The 17,574-nt window shown below is 44.1% G+C and overlaps 1 protein-coding gene across 5 annotated transcripts in view; it reads right to left on the bottom strand.

Annotated features, from left to right (window-relative positions):
• CENPE (centromere protein E) overlaps positions 1-17,574 on the bottom strand; it is a 151,581-nt gene that overhangs the window by 5,103 nt on the left and 128,904 nt on the right. For all 5 annotated transcript variants that reach the window (XM_077476655.1, XM_077476653.1, XM_077476656.1 and 2 more), the window contains 8 exons: positions 17,284-17,508; positions 16,985-17,194; positions 16,623-16,823; positions 13,693-13,896; positions 10,546-10,658; positions 4,368-4,465; positions 1,797-1,953; positions 532-1,082 (listed from right to left, as the gene is read on the bottom strand). In XM_077476655.1, coding sequence (XP_077332781.1) covers positions 532-1,082; positions 1,797-1,953; positions 4,368-4,465; positions 10,546-10,658; positions 13,693-13,896; positions 16,623-16,823; positions 16,985-17,194; positions 17,284-17,508 — 1,759 coding nt within the window. The remainder of the gene's footprint in view (positions 1-531; positions 1,083-1,796; positions 1,954-4,367; positions 4,466-10,545; positions 10,659-13,692; positions 13,897-16,622; positions 16,824-16,984; positions 17,195-17,283; positions 17,509-17,574) is intronic.

The raw sequence follows: 17,574 nt of genomic DNA on the forward strand, positions 1-17,574 counted from the left end.
CATCAGGAAGATCAATGGATTTTACAGAGGGTTATAAAATCCCAGACTCAGAATTCTGATCCTCGCTTAGTAGCATTAGACTAGACCTCCAAGCCCAAGATTCATTGCCAGCCTAAGGCTGTCATAGACCATTCGCATATTGGCTGGTTCAGCAGGAATTGGCCAAGATTGAAACCATGTATTCTAAAAATGGGTAAAAAACACCAGGGTAATTCATTCAAGAAGGCATCACAAAACAATGGTGTTAGCTATTCATAAAAAAAAAAAAAAAAAAAAAAAAAAGTAGCAGTGGGGCTAAGACAAGGAGTGTGAAGGAGGGGGTCGAAATCAAGGCTAGGTGATCAAGTTCCAAACTAGGGCTGTCTGTGCAAAAGCCACAACAGTAGCCCACTGCCTATGCTTGAGTTGCCAGGACATCACAGTGAGTTATCTAAACATGTAGAGTTGGAAATGCTAAGCCATAATAAGAACAATAGTACAGTGGACTATACTACTACTACATTTCAAGATGATAAACATAGCCATCATTACCTGGTAAAGTGCCAAGTGTGGAGTTGTCAAAAAACTTGGATGGACAATAGGACAAAGATTTGGACCATTCAAATAATTTATCTTTAGGGATGTCTGCAGGTTCTGGCAAGCTGTGCTTTTTGCGTGGTGATTCAGTCAAGTTACTGAACAACTGGCCTTCAGTTCTAAATGGTGACACAGCACGCTTTCTATTTGGCCCCGTTTTTCCAGGGGACGAGGCAGGAACACTGTGCCTTAATGTCTTGTTTGGAGACATCACCTGAGGTTTGGGTAAGAGTGTCTTGTTTGGGGACATGATCTGTGGTTTGGGCATGTGTGTCTTGCTTGGGGACACGGCACGTTTTCTGTACATTCCAGTGTTTCCAGGTGAATGCATGTGGCTGGGTGGAATGTCAGATTTATTGTCAGATTTATGTGGCGAGACAGTGGCTTGTTTGTACACCTCACTGCTGCTTTGTGATGCATCTGCTAATGAACTAAACAAATTTGAAGGCGTTTCCACACTTCTGTCTTTTAGTTTAAGTTCATCCTCTCGAGTGGTTGATGCGCTCCTTAAAAAAAAACAAAAAAAACAACAGCTGTGAGATATATCAGATTAGCACATATACTTATACCTTCAAGCCTTTATTTTAAAAAGGTAATGTATTGTTTATTTTGGCGCTTATAAAGTGATATTTTAGATATTTATGCAAAAAGCAAGGAAAGATGTTTATACTTGCCTATGACAGACCACCAACAACGGCTGCAGAGCCTGGGGAATGACCCAACCCATAAGCTTACTATGGGGCATCCTTTGTCAGCTGTCCCCCCTCTACACAGTGCTGGCAACCAATCATAAAACATACCGGTACATATGCAATTTATACATAAATTTACCTGATAAGAAACCACTGCACATTACCTTAGAAAATGACTTAATATGTAATAGATTTCCATTTTTACTGATAAATTACCAAGTGTAAAGTGCTTATTCAGTAGGAGTAAGAATAAAGATTTAAAACTAACGCCTCATTTTCTTTAGGAGCCCTCCTTTCTTCAGCAATTTGTGTTGCAGTGCATTTACTTTAAAACAAAATCGTCAAATGGTGACATGACAAGGTTGTTTTAGTTATGACACAGCTTGCATAGAAGGCTTGTGTCACAAATATATTATAACGATGCCCAGCGAAAGCTTACTTTCATGCGTAATGGGTAATTATATATAAAACCAATGAGCATACCCTTCACGGGGATTTTCTCTATTAAAGAGGGTAATCAAGTCTTACCTTGATAGCTGATGGCACTTTTTCCTGTAGTGAGTAATTTCCCTTTTCAAAGAAGCATTTTCTGACTGAAGCATAAGCATTGTTGTACTCTGCACAATGCCACTACCACCTCCGCATGTCAAAGGATAGGGTATGGAGCCATTCTTGTCAGAACAAACTGTTGAAATAATGAATAGTAATATAAACAGACAGACCTACTTGGTCAACACCAGAACAGCAGGTTCTCCCAAAACTCGAAATATCCTTATGTACTCCCCCTCCTTTAGATATTTAAGTATGGTCATCACCAATGACCCCCAAGGTGATGTCTCTGTACCTATAGGTAGCTGGTAGAATCAATTTGCCAAAAACGATTTTTCTACTAAAATGCTCATATAGCCTCACTCCTACGGTGGTTACTAGGGCCTTCTTTTGCATAGTTAACCAATATTATGCTTTATATGGACATATACTGTTTTTCCATTTTAGAGAGACCCTCTTCAAAAAGACACATCTGGTAGATGTCCTTAATATGAGACAGTTGCTGATGCACATAATTGGAGGCACCTAGATTGGTAATTGGGTCCTGGAGTGGGGAACTGTTCCCACCCCCATTCTAAGCTCTTTTCTAACAATCCTGTAGAGCATGCATGTCAAACTCAAAAAATCCAGCCCCAACCTGGTCATGTGGCCCCAATACCCAGAACTTCTGGGTAGAAGTGGCTCCCAAATCTAACAGATTCCTCCATGCATTTAGGGTGGGGACACATCTCCAGAGAGCAAGAACAGTCTCCCTGCAAGGCAAAGCAGAGCAGAGCAGACTAAAAACGGGGGGTGGGGGGTGGTTAGTAGAACCGGGCCAGGTAGGAGAGCAGAGATGCGGGGAAGCTTTGGGGATGCATACTGTACTGTGAAGGAATCTAATGTACATAATGATAATCAGAAAATGTCTATTTGCTTATGTGTATACATGTTCCTTACTTATTATGTAGTATACAGATTGGCTCTCTGTTCGGAGTTTAAGATGGCGTCCACCCCCTACATCCTACGCGTTAGAAGAATGCATTTGAGATAACAGAACCAGCTTCAGCCAAAATCCAAGCATCAAGTTTCACCATTGCTTTTGTATTTTAACCAGTAAGATGTACCTATTAGACTGACATAGCAATGACGTATCTTTCTGTATAAAATATTAACACCACCCACGAATAAATCAGAAGTTAGAAGTAACCGAGCTGAACGTGTCTCAGACAGTGTTTACTTCTAATGTGCATGCACATTTATACTTTTTAATTAGAAATAGCAGCAGATAACCTTGAACTAGACTGTAGTTCATATCCATTTCAGTACGTAGTGCACCCCTAAACTCTGCGCTTAGAATACCCATCAAATTGCACTCTGTACATATCGTACTTGAACTTTGTGCATAGGGTACCCCTGAAACCTGCGAACTCTACGTAGTGCACACCAGTTACAACCGGTCCTTTATGGGCAACCATACTGCTGATATGGTCCACGATTAAATAAAGTTGGACACCCCTGCGATAGAGGTCTATGCTTACCTACTCTGAGGACTCTGGTCGGGTCACATGATTGGCTCCCAGTGCCAGCTTCGGTGTAGAAGAGGGGCAGCAGACAATAGATGCCCCAGAGATGTACGTGAGGTTACTGCATAGGCATTAAAGCCATTATCAGGGAACGCTCAACTTTATTAAAGCTGGGGAGATTATGTGACCAGACCAGAGTGCCCTCAGCCATATGCAAGTATAGGAATCTTTCCTTTACAGGGTAGTTTAGGGCTTACAAGGGAGGTGGGAGCAAGTTTTAGTATAGTCAGTATTTGACTAAACATCTATTTTAGCGAATCAAGTTCTTCCTTGTGAGAAGGTAATTTATGATAAACAAAACTCCCATCTTAAATGTCATAAAATCTGGGATCAAGTTGTTGGGTTACATTCACCATCAACCTAATACACAGATTTTACACTCTTGTGTACTAGGGTATGGCCAACAATCACTTGGGTCCTTCTCTCTCTCTATGAGATTCCTTCTGTATTCTGAGCAGCTTTGCTTTTGCACAGTGGCGACCCGCTCATAAGGACTGGCCCCCCTCCAACCATGCACACGGCCTCTAATCTCCATGCAGGGCGCCGGACACATGGATTTCAATGTGTATTTTTTTTTCTAAAAGCACATGATTAGAGCCTGAGGCTCTAATTGGCTTCAGAAAAGGTGGGCCGGGGGCACAGAGCCCACCCAGTTGTGTAACATTATCGAATATTCACTAATGCCTTCCTGCTTCGCCTCCCGGCCAATCAGGAAGTGGATCCTAAGACCCGATTGGCCAGGGAGGTGGGGGGTGTTTTGAGAGTGAGGTGGCTAGGTTTGTTTGACGCCACCCCTCCCACCCCCAAAAAATGGAGCACCAGCCATCACTGCTTTTGCATATGTGCAAATGAATTCCACAAGACTGCAATTTTAACTGTGGATATTGTACTACCGCTGCCATTACTGTATATGTAATGATTCTGTAAAACTAAGTATTTCCTTAGCTCAATATACAGTTTAAAAACTATAAATATTCTTACGTACTGGTAGTATCGGCATCTTTATGTGATCGCCTAAGTTGTTCTTTCGTCTTCCTCAAGCATTCTTCCTTGTATTCCAGAGAAGACTTTAAGGAAGCTATTCTGTATCAAGAAAAAGAGAACAATTGTAAAGATGAAGTAAGAAGAAAAACAGGATTTTTTGTACTCACCGTAAAATCCTTTTCTCTGTAATTCACCGACCGACACAGCTCCTCTCTGTAACAAATGGGTTGTATCCTTATCACTAGGAGAATACTAGGAAAAGTTGTAACACAACCCTCCACCCTGCAAAGCAGCATCAGTACGTCAACAAGCAGTATAACGTAAAGATAAAAAAAGGAGGGGCGGGTGCTGGGTCGGTCAGTGAATTACAGAGAAAAGGATTTTACGGTGAGTACAAAAAATCCTATTTTCTCTTATATTCACCGACAGACACAGCTCCTCTCTGCAACAAATGAGACGTCCCCAAGCCGTGCCAAAACGAGGGGTGGGAAAAACCGCATAAAAACTTCATCCACCATGGCAAGTGGGAACTAGTGAAACTAAACCCACAAAAAAACAGCAGTGCGTGAAAAACCACCATAAAAAAAAAAAAAAAAAAAAAAAAAAAAAAAAAAAAAAAAAATCGGGAAACCAGGAAAAAATATCTATTGCATATTCAATTGCAACTACACGGCCCCTGCAAAACTTTGCGGCCAAAACAGGCATCAGACGATGCACTGACGTCTACCTTGTAGAACTTGGTAAACGTGTGGACAGACTACCAGGTTGCCGCCTTACAGACCTGAGCGACCGACGCTTGGTGCCGGAAGGACCAAGACGTTCAGATTTCCCTTGTGGAATGGGCCGTGAACGGAAAGGGGGGCACCTGCCCCTTCAAGGCATAGGCTTGTACTACAATCTGTCTGATCCACCTGGAAATGGTGGACGAGACCGCCATGCCTTTCTTTGGACCAGCCACCGAAACAAACAAACAGTGAGTCACTTCCGAAAGGGAGCCGTGGCAGACAAATACACCTTCAGAGCCCTAACCACGTCAAGAGCGTGAAGGGCCACCTCCTTAGGGTGCTTCGGCTTAGGACACAGAGATGGTAATACAATGTCCTCAGTGATATGAAAAGCCGAGACCACTTTCGTTAAAAAAAAAAAAAAAAAAAAAAACTGTTGAGGACGCAACACCACCTTATCCCTGTGGATAACCAGATAGGGCGACTTGCAGGACAAGGCCGCCAGTTCCGAAACCCTCCAGGCCGATGTGCTGGCCACTAGAAAGAAAACTTTCTTGGAAAAAAGTCAACATGGGAATCTCCCTGATATTTTCAAACGGCGGTTTTTGAAGTGTCGACAACACCAGGTTCAAATCCCATGGGGGTAATGGTGGACGCACCAGAGGGACTACATGTCATATCCCCTGAATGAAGGTACTAAGGAGTGCGATGTCAGGGGCCGTTGAAAAAAAAAGACAGCTGAAATTTGCCCTTTGATGGTGCTTAATGCCAATCTGGTCAACGCCTTGCTGAAGAAACAGTAGGATCCTTGATATGGTAAAAGAGCGTGGATGCCATCCTTTCTCCTCACATATGGAGATGTAGGCCTTCCAGGTACGATGGTATATCTTCCAAGAAGAGGATTTCTGTGTTCTCAACACAGTTGGAATCACCGAATCAGACAGACCCCGGTTCCTCAACACCTGGCTCTTAATAGCCATGCCGTTAAAGAAACGAGGGTAAAGCGGGATGGAGAATCGGACCTTGAGACAAGAGGGCCTTTTGCAATGGCAGTCACCAGGGAGCGTCTGCCACCAGACGCACTAGGTCTGCGTACCAAGGACACTGAGGCCTATCTGGGGCAACCAGTATTACTGGGATCCCCTCGGCTTCCACTCTGCAAAGCTGACGTGGCAACAGTTTCAGTGGAGGAAAGGCGTAGATCAGTTGATACTGATCCCACGGAGCCACCAACGCGTCGGCCCACAGATCTCGTCCTGGACACGAATCTTGGCACCTTCCGATTGAGATGGGAGGCCAGTAGATCCATGTCTGGTGTGCCCCACTTCAGGCACAGCAACCTGAATATCTCCGGATGCAATGCCCATTCTCCTGGGTTCAGCATCTGTCGACTCAGATAGTCCGCCTGCCAGTTCTCCACTCCCGGGATGTAAATGGCCGACAGGGACAGTACACGTCGCTCTGCCCACCGAAGTATGTGGGCAACCTCCTGTCCAGCGGCTGAGCTTCTTGTTCCCCCCTGGTGATTGATGTATGCCACAGCCGTGGCATTGTCTGACTGTATCCTGATCGGACGCCCTTGAAGTCTCATCGACCATGTGTAGAGGCACAGCCTGATCGTTCTCAATTCGAGCAGATTGATCGGCAACTCTGATTCTTCTGTCGACCAGAGGCCCTGAGCCGACTGAACCCCCATCACTCCACCCCAGCCAGATAGACTGGCATCCATTGTGATCACCGTCCATTTCAGAGGAAGGAACGATTTTCTGGACTGAATCACCAGGGACCTCAACCACCAGATCAGAGAGTCTGACTGACTGGCTGGCTGATCTGGAGATCCAGGGACAACTGAGATTTGTCCCATTTTGTCAAAATCTCCTTCTGCAGGACTCTGGTATGGAACTGGGCATAAGGTACTGCCTCGAAGGAGCCAGTACCTTGGTAAAGACTCGGGGGGGCTGATGCCAGACCAAAAGGAAGAGCCACAAACTGGTAGTGGGCTTCCGACTGCAAATCGCAGAAACTTTTGATGCCGAAGGCATATGGGTATGTGCAGGTACGCATCCTGGATGTCTAAGGATGCCAGGGAGTCCCCTTGATGGAGTGCAGCGACTACTGAGTGAACCGATTCCATTCTGAACCTCTTCACTTTCAAAGTGATTGAGGGCTTTTAGGTCCAAGATTGGACGTACCCCTTCCTTCTTGGGAACCACAAACCAATTTGAGTAGAATCCCTGGAAGTGCTCCGAATCCAGAACCGGTACAATCACCCCGCGATTCAGCAAATCCCTTAACGCCCCCAACAGGGCCTCCCAGCGAACCAGGGATACTGGAGGGGAAGAATCTGTTTGGCGGCCAAGAGAGAAACTATCTTGTAGCCTGTGGAAATCAGATCGCAGACCCATTGGTCCGATAACCGGGAGGACCACTGGCTGCAAACTCCCGAAGGCGACCCCCCACCCGAGACATGGGTGGGGGCAAACCTTCATTCGGTAGCACTTTTATTCATAGGCTTGCGGTTCCAGGGACGTTTTTGACCGTTTTGGGCGTCCTGTCGGGGTGGGGACGTTTTGCCAAAGCTCCAGGCGGATGAAAAAGCCATTTGTAAAATGGAAAAAAGAGGGCCCTTGCCTACGGTGTGGCTCCTTAGCCTTCCTGGCCTGTGGGAGTAGAGTACTCTTACCACCGGTGGCATTTTTAATAATGTCATCTAATGAGGCTCCAAAGAGCCGGTCGCCAAGGAAGGGAAGATCCATCATGGCTTTTTTTGGATGCCTGGTCAGCAGACCAGCATTTTAGCCAAATTAGGCGCCTCAGCACCACAGCTGACAGTGAGGCCCTAGATAACAGAGGGAGAGTATCCAGGGCCACGTCACAGACATACTTAAAGCGTTGCACTAGTTGGTCTGATAGTTCCACGCAGACAGGGGAAGCCTGTTGCTCTCCCAATTCGTGGTGCAAAAGTTTTGCCCACTCAGTCAGTGTCTGCGACACAAGTGCGAATGCCAGTACGGGTTGCACGGCTGACCCCACAACCGTAAACAAGGAACGAGCCACCAACTCGGCCTGGCCAGCGTCATCCGACAAGACAGAGCAGGGGTCACCAGCATCAGCAGGACCCGAGTCTGCATCAGAGCTCTCCCCAGAGGAGAGGGGGGAAGGGGCCGCTTATGGAGGGAAAATAGGGACAGGGAAGAGAAGAGAGGGAGGTGAGGGAATGCCCAGCTGCTCAACCCCGCCGAGGCAGGGAGAGCTGTACTTACCAGTCCTAAAGAGCTGGGAAACATGCCATTGTAGCTCTACACCTGATCGGTACAGGGTAGCTACTGGCCTCGGCATACTGTGACGCAGACATCAGTAGCCCGGTCATATGTACGCCCCGGAGCATAAAAGCTCACGACCACCTCTGGAGCTGAGGTATGTCGTGGCCTGCCGAGCCGTAGCTGCGACCTGCACACGGTCGATGGCCGGACTGGGGAGACTACAAGGATAAGGGTATCCAGCCTGTCATCCAGCTGGCTGTTAATAGTAGATCACAGGATCAATCATCTTGCGCAAAAACCCAAGCTTCTGCGTAAAAAAAGCACGGTCCGGTGGGCCCGCATGGCACCTAGGTCCTTCTCCTTTCTTTACTAGGCAAAATAAAACTGATGGTGGAGGGTTGTAGCCAGAGGGACTGCCCCCCTGGGCGGAACTAAGTTCTGAGTGTTGTGTTACAACGTTGCCTAGTATTCTCCTAGTGATAAGGCTAAAAACCCATTTGTTACAGAGAGGAGTTGTGTCGGTCGGTGAATATAAGACAAATAGGATTTTTGTACTCCATGTACAACCCTTCTCACAAGAAATACTGTTGGGTTATACTGCTACCTATAGGAGGAATTAACACTGGCAAACGAAATCTGGAAGATTACAACTCCTTTATCCCACATGTAGTACCAAGAGCATGATCATAACCACAGAGGGGCAAAGACCAGATGTCTTCAACTGACTCCAAGAAAGTGTTTTTTTGTTTGCATACCTTCTTGTTAAATTCTTGGAGTATAGTACAGGACATGGAAATTCATAGATCATGGGGTATATGTCGCTACGTTCAGGTTACAGGACACTGGCTGCCTTTTGTAACTCTGAGGTATTGTAAGACTGAGATTCCTCAGACACTCTCAGAGAGACTGAGGACGGAGTCAGATGGAAAACGTCCCCGCCTCTTAAGACTGGTAAGATCAGAGTGTAATATGGGAGTGAACTTTGAGCGTCTACCGTCAGCACCCCACAAGGATTGGGGTGAATTTGAACACAAAGTGAGTGTGAATGCAGTAGAAGCCCCTGACAAAGCAGACTCAGAGCCAAGACTGACTCCTATGATTTAGAGCCAACAATAGCATAGCAGGATTCCATACTACAGACATCAGTGCCCTGATAAAGGTACATAGTATGTTCACAATCTTTAGGACAATGTGAGCTGAGGAAACCCATTGCAGTGGGACCGTTCCCACTGTGTATAGCTGCAAACATGTTGCAACCACATGGCAGTGATGAAACTATCTCATGGTACAAGGCAAAGGCCTCAGGTACTCACACCCTCCAACAACTAGTAGTTGATGTGGGTCTGAAGGCCTGAGGAGACCAATGTCACTGTAGACGAGCAGTGAGAATGGACCAGACCAGAGATCCATGTGGCTCTTTTGCCAAGCAGGAGCAGCAGCGGGGCAATGCTTTCTCTATGCTAAACAGTAGGAAAAAGCATAGAGGACAACACTCCACCCAGTGGATGACAGTCAATCCATGGAAAAACCAGTGCAAAGCCGGAAAGTCAAAGATGCCCAGCTGTACAAACAGGATAGCTCCCGCTGCTCATCCAGATTGGCATAATCATGGTGTCTTCGGAGACAGGGCAAGGGTAAAATGCCAGTGGCTCTGGACCTGGAATGTGCATTGTGGCTAACTAGTTACCAGCTCAGGTTCTGGAACGTGCCTAGTGCAGACCACAGTGCCTGAAGGTTACTTCCAGTCCAACAGTATCAGGGTGCAGCCCTCCAAATCTAGAACGAGGAAGGGTGGATGATCTGGACAGCTGCCATTTAAAGAACAACTCAAGCAGCAATGTAGTATGGAATCTTGACTGAAGAGAAAAAAAAAATTGAAAGAAAATACCTAGCTAAATATGATTAGTCCTTTTCCCAGCAGAGCTTAAAAAAAGGATCTTTTTCCTACTAGGACACTGGGTAGAGTTGAGGAATTATCCAGGGCAAGCCTACAGTGTTCTTTGTTTGCTAATGTCCAATCCTCCTGTAGACGGCAATATAACCTGACAGTATTACTTGTGTACCTTGATAGATGATAGATAGATTACAATTATCCTTACAGATGATTATATTAAACAAAGATTTGTAATATATTCACAAGTCAAATTAGGGTTACTCAGCTGCAACTTCATCAAAAACTGATTATACTTACTGCTGGTCTGTAGACTTTGACAACTTTATTCTGTCCATTTCCAACTTTACCACTTGATTTTTAAGACTGTCCATTTCATCTCGGTATGGTGCTGCGCCTTGGGCTACCTTTTCCTTAGGGGGTGAAAAAAAAAGGCAGCCTAAATATTTCTGCAGAGTTTGGGCTTTAGAAAGTTAAGATATAGACCAATGTTTCTCAACTCCAGTCGTCAAGGTGCCCCAACAGGTCATGTTTTCAGGCTATCCATTATTTTGCACAGGTGATTTGATCAGTTTCACTGCCTTAGTAATTACCACAGCCATTTCATCTGAGGGATATCCTGAAAACATGACCTGCTGGGGCACCTTGAAGACTGGAGTTGGGAAACATCGATATAGACTATACAACAACATTAACAATGTCTAGTCTAGTTTAGCGCTCATATGCAATAAATTTGTATGTTAAATATGTATGTTTTAGTATGTCCATGCGCTATTAAAGTGGAAGTCCAGTCAAAAATGAAAATGTTTCTATTAATTATATGTAAAATATCTTTACCATTATTCATTTTCTGTATAGCCGATTGTCAAGCTTAGAAAGTAATCAAAGCTAGACAATCAGCTTCTTTATGTTCTTCAGGGACAATCTTATTTCCTTATATTTGAATTCAGCATGGGACTTCCTGAAAACGGCATCCTTCTCTTCTACACAGGCATGCCCACTCTTCCTTCTACCCACCCTTGTCTTGCCAAGCCCCACCCTATCCTTGGTCAGACAGAGGAGGATAACTTCCTATCTTCAGTCTCATTTTGGTTACTAGCTGCCTGAGAGAGATAGAGGACGGCAAGCCTGGTGGGTATGTTATGTTCACTTCACATGGCTAAAACAGCACATGGCACACACAGAGACACACACTTTTTACAAACTGTTATATGGCTTCAACTTTAATATGCTGCAGAAATTGTGTTCTAAACTATTATGTGCCTTGAGCTGAAATATGCTTCAGAAATATATTTCTAATATGCTATTATAGTGCTGCAAATCTAATCTCAAACAAACTATTATATATGGGCACCGTGTGCATGCTGTGGCACTGATGGGCACTGCGTGCGGCACTGATGGGCATGATTTAGTGCAACTTTGATGTGACTTTACACACTCTGGATCAAAGTTGCATCAAAAGTCGCATCAAAGCATTGCAGATACCTTTTTGAAAGTCACATAGATGGAAACGGGTGCCATTGAAATCAATGGGCTGTGACTTGTCATGCCACTTTGTGTGTCCAAAGTCACGTGACAAGTCATACTAGTGGAAACAGAGTCTTAGTGTGGTTGCCTGTACTATGATCATTGTAGACTGTAAGGCGAGACCCCAGCCCAGAGTACTTGAGAACTTCCAGATGCACTGACTGTATGGGACGACCCCCACCCCCTACAATGAGAGAACACTGGGCAGGAACCTATGATCAGCTCCCCCCAAATAAATGTGAAAAGTGTGGCGTGCATTTGTAGTCAGCCCTCCGAGTCAATACTTTGTGGAACCACCTTTCACTGCAATTACAGCTGCAAGCCTTTTTGGTTATGTCTCTACCAGCTTTGTGCATCTAGAGCAGTGTTTTTCAACTCCAGTCCTCAAGGCGCCCCAATAGGTCATGTTTTCAGGATTTACCTCAGATAAAACAACTGAGGTAATTACTAAGGCAGTGAAACTGATCAAATCACCTGTGCAAAATAATGGAGAGCCTGAAAACATGACCTGTTGGGGCGCCTTGAGGACTGGAGTTGAGAAACACTGGGTGGGTTATACTGTCGCTTATTGGTGAAATAGAAATGGATGAGCAAACAACTGGCAACTGTGTGCCACTCCAGGATAAACCCCTCCCTACTCAGCATTCCTTAGTATTTTTGCTCAAACTGTCAGATTGTATGGAGTGTGTCTGAAGAGAAATTTTCAAGTCTTGTCACAGATTCTAAATTGGATTTAGGTCTGGACTTTGACTGGACCATTCTAACACATGAAAATGCTTAAATTTAAACCATTCCATTGTAGCTCTGGCTGTGTGTTTAGGGTCGTTATCCTGCTGGAAGGTGAACCTCCACCCCAGCCTCAAGTCTTTTGCAGACTCCATCAGGTTTTCTTCTAAGATTGTCCTGTATTTGGCTCCATCCATCTTCCCATCAACTCTAACCAGCTTCCCTGTCCCTGCTAAAGAAAAGCATCCCCACAACATGATGCTGCCAACACCATGTTTCACGGTGGGGATGGTGTGTTCAGGGTGATGTGCAGTGTTCCTTTTCCGCCACACACAGCGTTTTGCTTACAGGCCAAACATTTACATTTTGGTCTTATCTGACCAGAGCACCTTCTTTCACGTTTGCTGCCCCCCCCCCCCCACCCCACATGGCTTCTCACAAATGGGACTTCTTATGGCTTTCTTCTTGTCACCCTTCCATAAAGGCCAGATTTGGGGAGTGCACGACCAATAGTTGTCCTGTAGACAGATTCTCCCACCTGAGCCGTGGATCTCTCTCCTTGCCCGGCCTGTCAGTTTAGGTGGATGGCCATGTCTTGGTAGTTTTGCAGTTGTGCCATACTCTTTCCATTTTCTGATGATGGCTTGAACAGTGCTCTGTGAAATGTTCAAAGCTTGGAGATATATAAATATATATATATATATATATATTTTTTTTTAATATAACCTAACCCTGCTTTAAACTTCTCCGCAACTTTATCCCTGACCTGTCTGGTGTATTCCTTGGCCTTCATGATGCTCTTTGTTCACCAAGGTTCTCTAACAAACCTCTGAGGGCTTCACAGAAAAGCTGTATTTATACTGAGATTAAAATTACACACAGGTGGACTCTATTTACTAATTAGGTGACTTCTAAGGGCAATTGGTTCCACTAGATTTTAGTTAGGGGTATTGGAGTAAAAGGGGGCTGGTTGTAACATGACAAAATGTGGAACATTTCAAGAGATATGAACACTTTTTCAAGGCACTGTATGTACATTGTACATAGATATATTTATCTTGGGAAAGCTATATTACACAATAGCTGTGTGATTTGGAAGGTGATCATCACTAAACAGTTTGAAACTTCAGATTCACTTACATCAAATAAAACCACTCAGAACTCTTAAAAGAGTGAAGACTAAAACATACTTACTTGGAGAGCCTTTATTTCTTTTAGGGCAGTCTCAAGATGCTTCTCTTTTTCAGAAACTTTAGCTTGCATTTCAGAAAGCGCCGTTTCTGTGACACTTGACAAAAGCTTCTCTTGTAAACGTGATGCTTTCTCACCCTTTTGTTTGGCATCTGCTTTGGCTGAAGTGACCTCATTTTCAAGCTGCTGAATCCTGCACTGCATTTTCTACACAAATAAAAGTAGAGAAAAATTATATTTGCAAAAGCACATAAAAAGCATTATAGTAGCTATAAAAGGCAGTTTTTTTTTTTTTTAAACCTGAATGCATCGCCGAGCACTGTTGTGTGCCTCAATGGACACACAGAGCAGGGCTTAGGAGCGAGCACGCATGAGCAAGCCACTTGCTATGGGAGTGCTCTGCAAAGGGGGGGGAGCCAGGAGCACAGATGGGAGACCCGGTGTTCTGCCTAATAGAGTCCGCCTATCAAATGCTGTCCGCTCCGTACTGCGCATGCGCAGTACGGAGCAGACGAAGCTTCGGGAAAAACTCCGAAGCTGAACGGCGCCTGCGCCGTGAGTGGAGGAGGTAGCCCCACTATCCAAGCGGACATAGGGTTGAGAATTTTAGAGGGCCCCTCGCGGGCGAGCTTCGCTCGCCACGCTTCGGGCTCGGCCTCGCTCCGCTCGCCTCTTTTTTATTCTAACTCTATGTCCACTTGGATAGTGGGGATAGAACCAGGACTCACGGCGCAGGCGCCGTTCATCCTCTGTAATTTTCGGAAACTGTGTTCCTGTGTACTGCGCATGCGCAGTACGCAGGGGACAGTATCTGATAGAGGACAGTATTTTACAAGACACCGGCAAGAGAAGGATCTGGGGTGGACCCTTGCAAAATCATTGTACAGAGCAGGCAATTGACAGGTTTGTTATTTTAAATAATGAAAAGCTAAAAAAAAAAAAAATCTGAGCAATTATTTTAAAAGGCACTGTACCCTTTCAAATGTTTTTGTTGTTTTAAGTATTTATAGTATAGTTCTATTTCCTTTGTTGTTTGTTAGCCTTAACCTAGTACTGACAGGCTCAAGTGGCTACAATTTGAAGTGTCAAGGTTGATTGATTCCTCTATCTCCCAAGGACAGGAGACTTATTTTTTTCGGGGTTACACAGCATCCAGAACATGCCTTCCTTCACAAATCTGGGAGTGCTAATGTGATGAAACATCTTGTCCAGCTGCATGATGAGCTCTCTGTTAATTGCTCTGCCCGTTTGTGTCTGTCAGGTTGTAGTGTATATTTTCTGACTTATTATGTTTCATGAGTACAATATATGTATTTGTAACAAATGTTTATTGTTAAGCTAGGTCATACTCTTCTGATTGTGAGTGAAGGTCCTCAGGAAGCATTTACACGTAACGTAAATGGATTGTTGAATTTTAGAGACACACAATATGATGTAAATATCAGGTTCAAGCGTTGTGACCATATGTTTGGAATAATTCCCTGGATATTTTAATGTTATTGACAGTTTATATGTAATTTTAAATGATGTAATAAAAAGTTTTTTACAAAATTATATTGTAATTCTTTGGTTAAAAAAAAAAAAAAAGACCGTTCAATTATTTGTGCTAAATATTTAACAGTCAGATGTGGTACGTAGCGGGGCATTTTATTTTTTATGTCTTTGCAGGCAATCTGTCCTTTAGGGGAATGCCACCACCTAGGACCATCTCTTCACAGGAGGTCTGTGTCCCTTAATGGGGATACCATGAGAAGGTACTAGGGCAGACACTGGAGCCAAAGCACGGAGGAGGAATACTAGGTGAGCAGGGGCAACCCTGATGATTTAGAGTCATTTAGAAACATTCTCCTGTACAAACCGATCTGAGGTATTGCAGGAGCCTGAGGGAATCTCATCACAGAGAGACTGTACTAAAGTCCTATGTGATGACAAGGCAGGGGACTCAACCTCACCAGCCAGAGCTAAGGGGGGCTTCTTATGTCAATGCCCTCAAAATGTACTGAAAAAAACCCCCCAAAAAACCCAACACATTCCTGGATTTGTTAAAGGAGCACGTGATGGTGTCATCCACTGCAGTTGGACCATACCCTGTCTAGATAAAGGCATGGTGCTGCCACATGGCGGGATGAAACTAACTTTGGGTATAAAGCACGTAGCTTTGCTTCCTCTACATTCAATGGTGGTAAGAAGAGTGACACGTGACACTCCAACTGGTGGATGATGTCAATTCTCAGTCCCATACTGAGAACCCCTTTCTGCGTTAAACCTGCAGAAACTCGAAGGTGCCCAGCGGTGCTTCTAGTGACACAGCTACAGGGGCTTAAATGTCACTTCCAGAGTGGCCATGCAACATCCAGTCCAGCAGGGTCTGGCACTCCAAAGTTAGGATAAGAGAACATCAAACCAGATGTCTCGTATGAAGAGACCAGCTGAAGCAACAATGTAAGAAAAAAATCCTGTTTGAAGAAAACAAATTAGAATGAATTTCAGGCAGAGCAGAAGAAAAGATGCACATCCTTCTAAAATACCAGCAAAAAAACTAAGGAATGCTGAGTAGGGGAGGGGTTTATCCTGGAATGGCACACAGTTGCCAGTTGTTTGCTCATCAGTTTCTATTTCACCAATAAGCGACAGTATAACCCACCCAGTGTTTCTCAACTCCAGTCCTCCAGGTGCCCCAACAGGTCATATTTTCAGGCTTTCCATTATTTTGCACAGGTGATTTGATCAATTTCACGGTCTTAGTAATTAGTCAGTAAAACTGATTCATCTGAGGGAAATCCTGAAAACATGACCTATTGGGGCGCCTTGAAAACTGGAATTGAGAAATACTGATAACCTGACAGCATATGACTTCCTGTTTCCATCAATAGACTAGAAAAATAATACAAAACTAATAGAAATAAAAATACTTCTGTCTTGAAAAGAATTACCTTTAATTCTGCCTGCAGATTTTTCAGTTTCTCACACAATCGAGCATTTTCCTCCTCCAGAATGTTGGAATCCCCAGATGGAGCAAAAAGCTGCCTTTTGTGCAATAGCTCTTTGTTCTTCTCTTTTTTCTCCTGTAAAACTTCATCAAGCTGTTTTAGATATGCCACTGTGTCCTGCTTTACTCTTGACTGGACAATGGTCTTTAAAGAAATAAAATAAAAAATAATAAAATACCCAAGACTATCTGCTCACACTATGCTATTTCAGAAACGAAAGAGCCGAGCAATTATGATATTCTATAAACGTAAAGGGAAGAAGACTGGAGGATGCATTTAAAAGTGCATCTTTATAGCCAATTTACCTTTAATTTCTTAGATAAAAGCTGGACAAGACCAGAAATTCTCCTATTTTCTTGAATGATACCCTCACTGAAATGCTTCACATCCAAGTGTAAACCTCTGCACTCTTCCAGCCATGACAAGAACTTCTTCTTACATTTCACCTCTTCTATAAGGTCTCCTTCTACACTATTCAGAGAGATCTTCACCTCTGAAAATCCATCTTCCACACGCTGTATATCAGAATGAAAAAAAACACACATCATAAGCTAAAACAGCACCAGAAATCAGTTGTTTAGGAAGCAAACAGCTTATGCTTTACCTTTAAGACATCCATTTTCTTGAAGATGAGGTGGTTTAAGAATTCAAGTTCACAGAATTTGAGCTCTTCTGCTGCACTCTCAGACCACTTTGTGCCATTCTGTTCTAGACTCTGGCACTGCAACAGCAGCTCATCATTTTTCTTCTGTACTACACACAATTCATTATCATAGCCATTCACCAAACTGTATTGTTCTTCCTTGACAGCAGCATTTCTATATATGACCTAACAAACAGGAAAGTACATCAGCCATTAAAAAAAAAAAAAAAACGTGTATGAATGGTTAAAATA

This window comes from Lithobates pipiens, unplaced genomic scaffold (genome assembly GCF_037356315.1).
Source record: "Lithobates pipiens isolate NorthernLeopardFrog02 unplaced genomic scaffold, aLitPip1_a1.2 Scaffold_13, whole genome shotgun sequence".
NCBI lineage: Eukaryota > Metazoa > Chordata > Amphibia > Anura > Ranidae > Lithobates > Lithobates pipiens.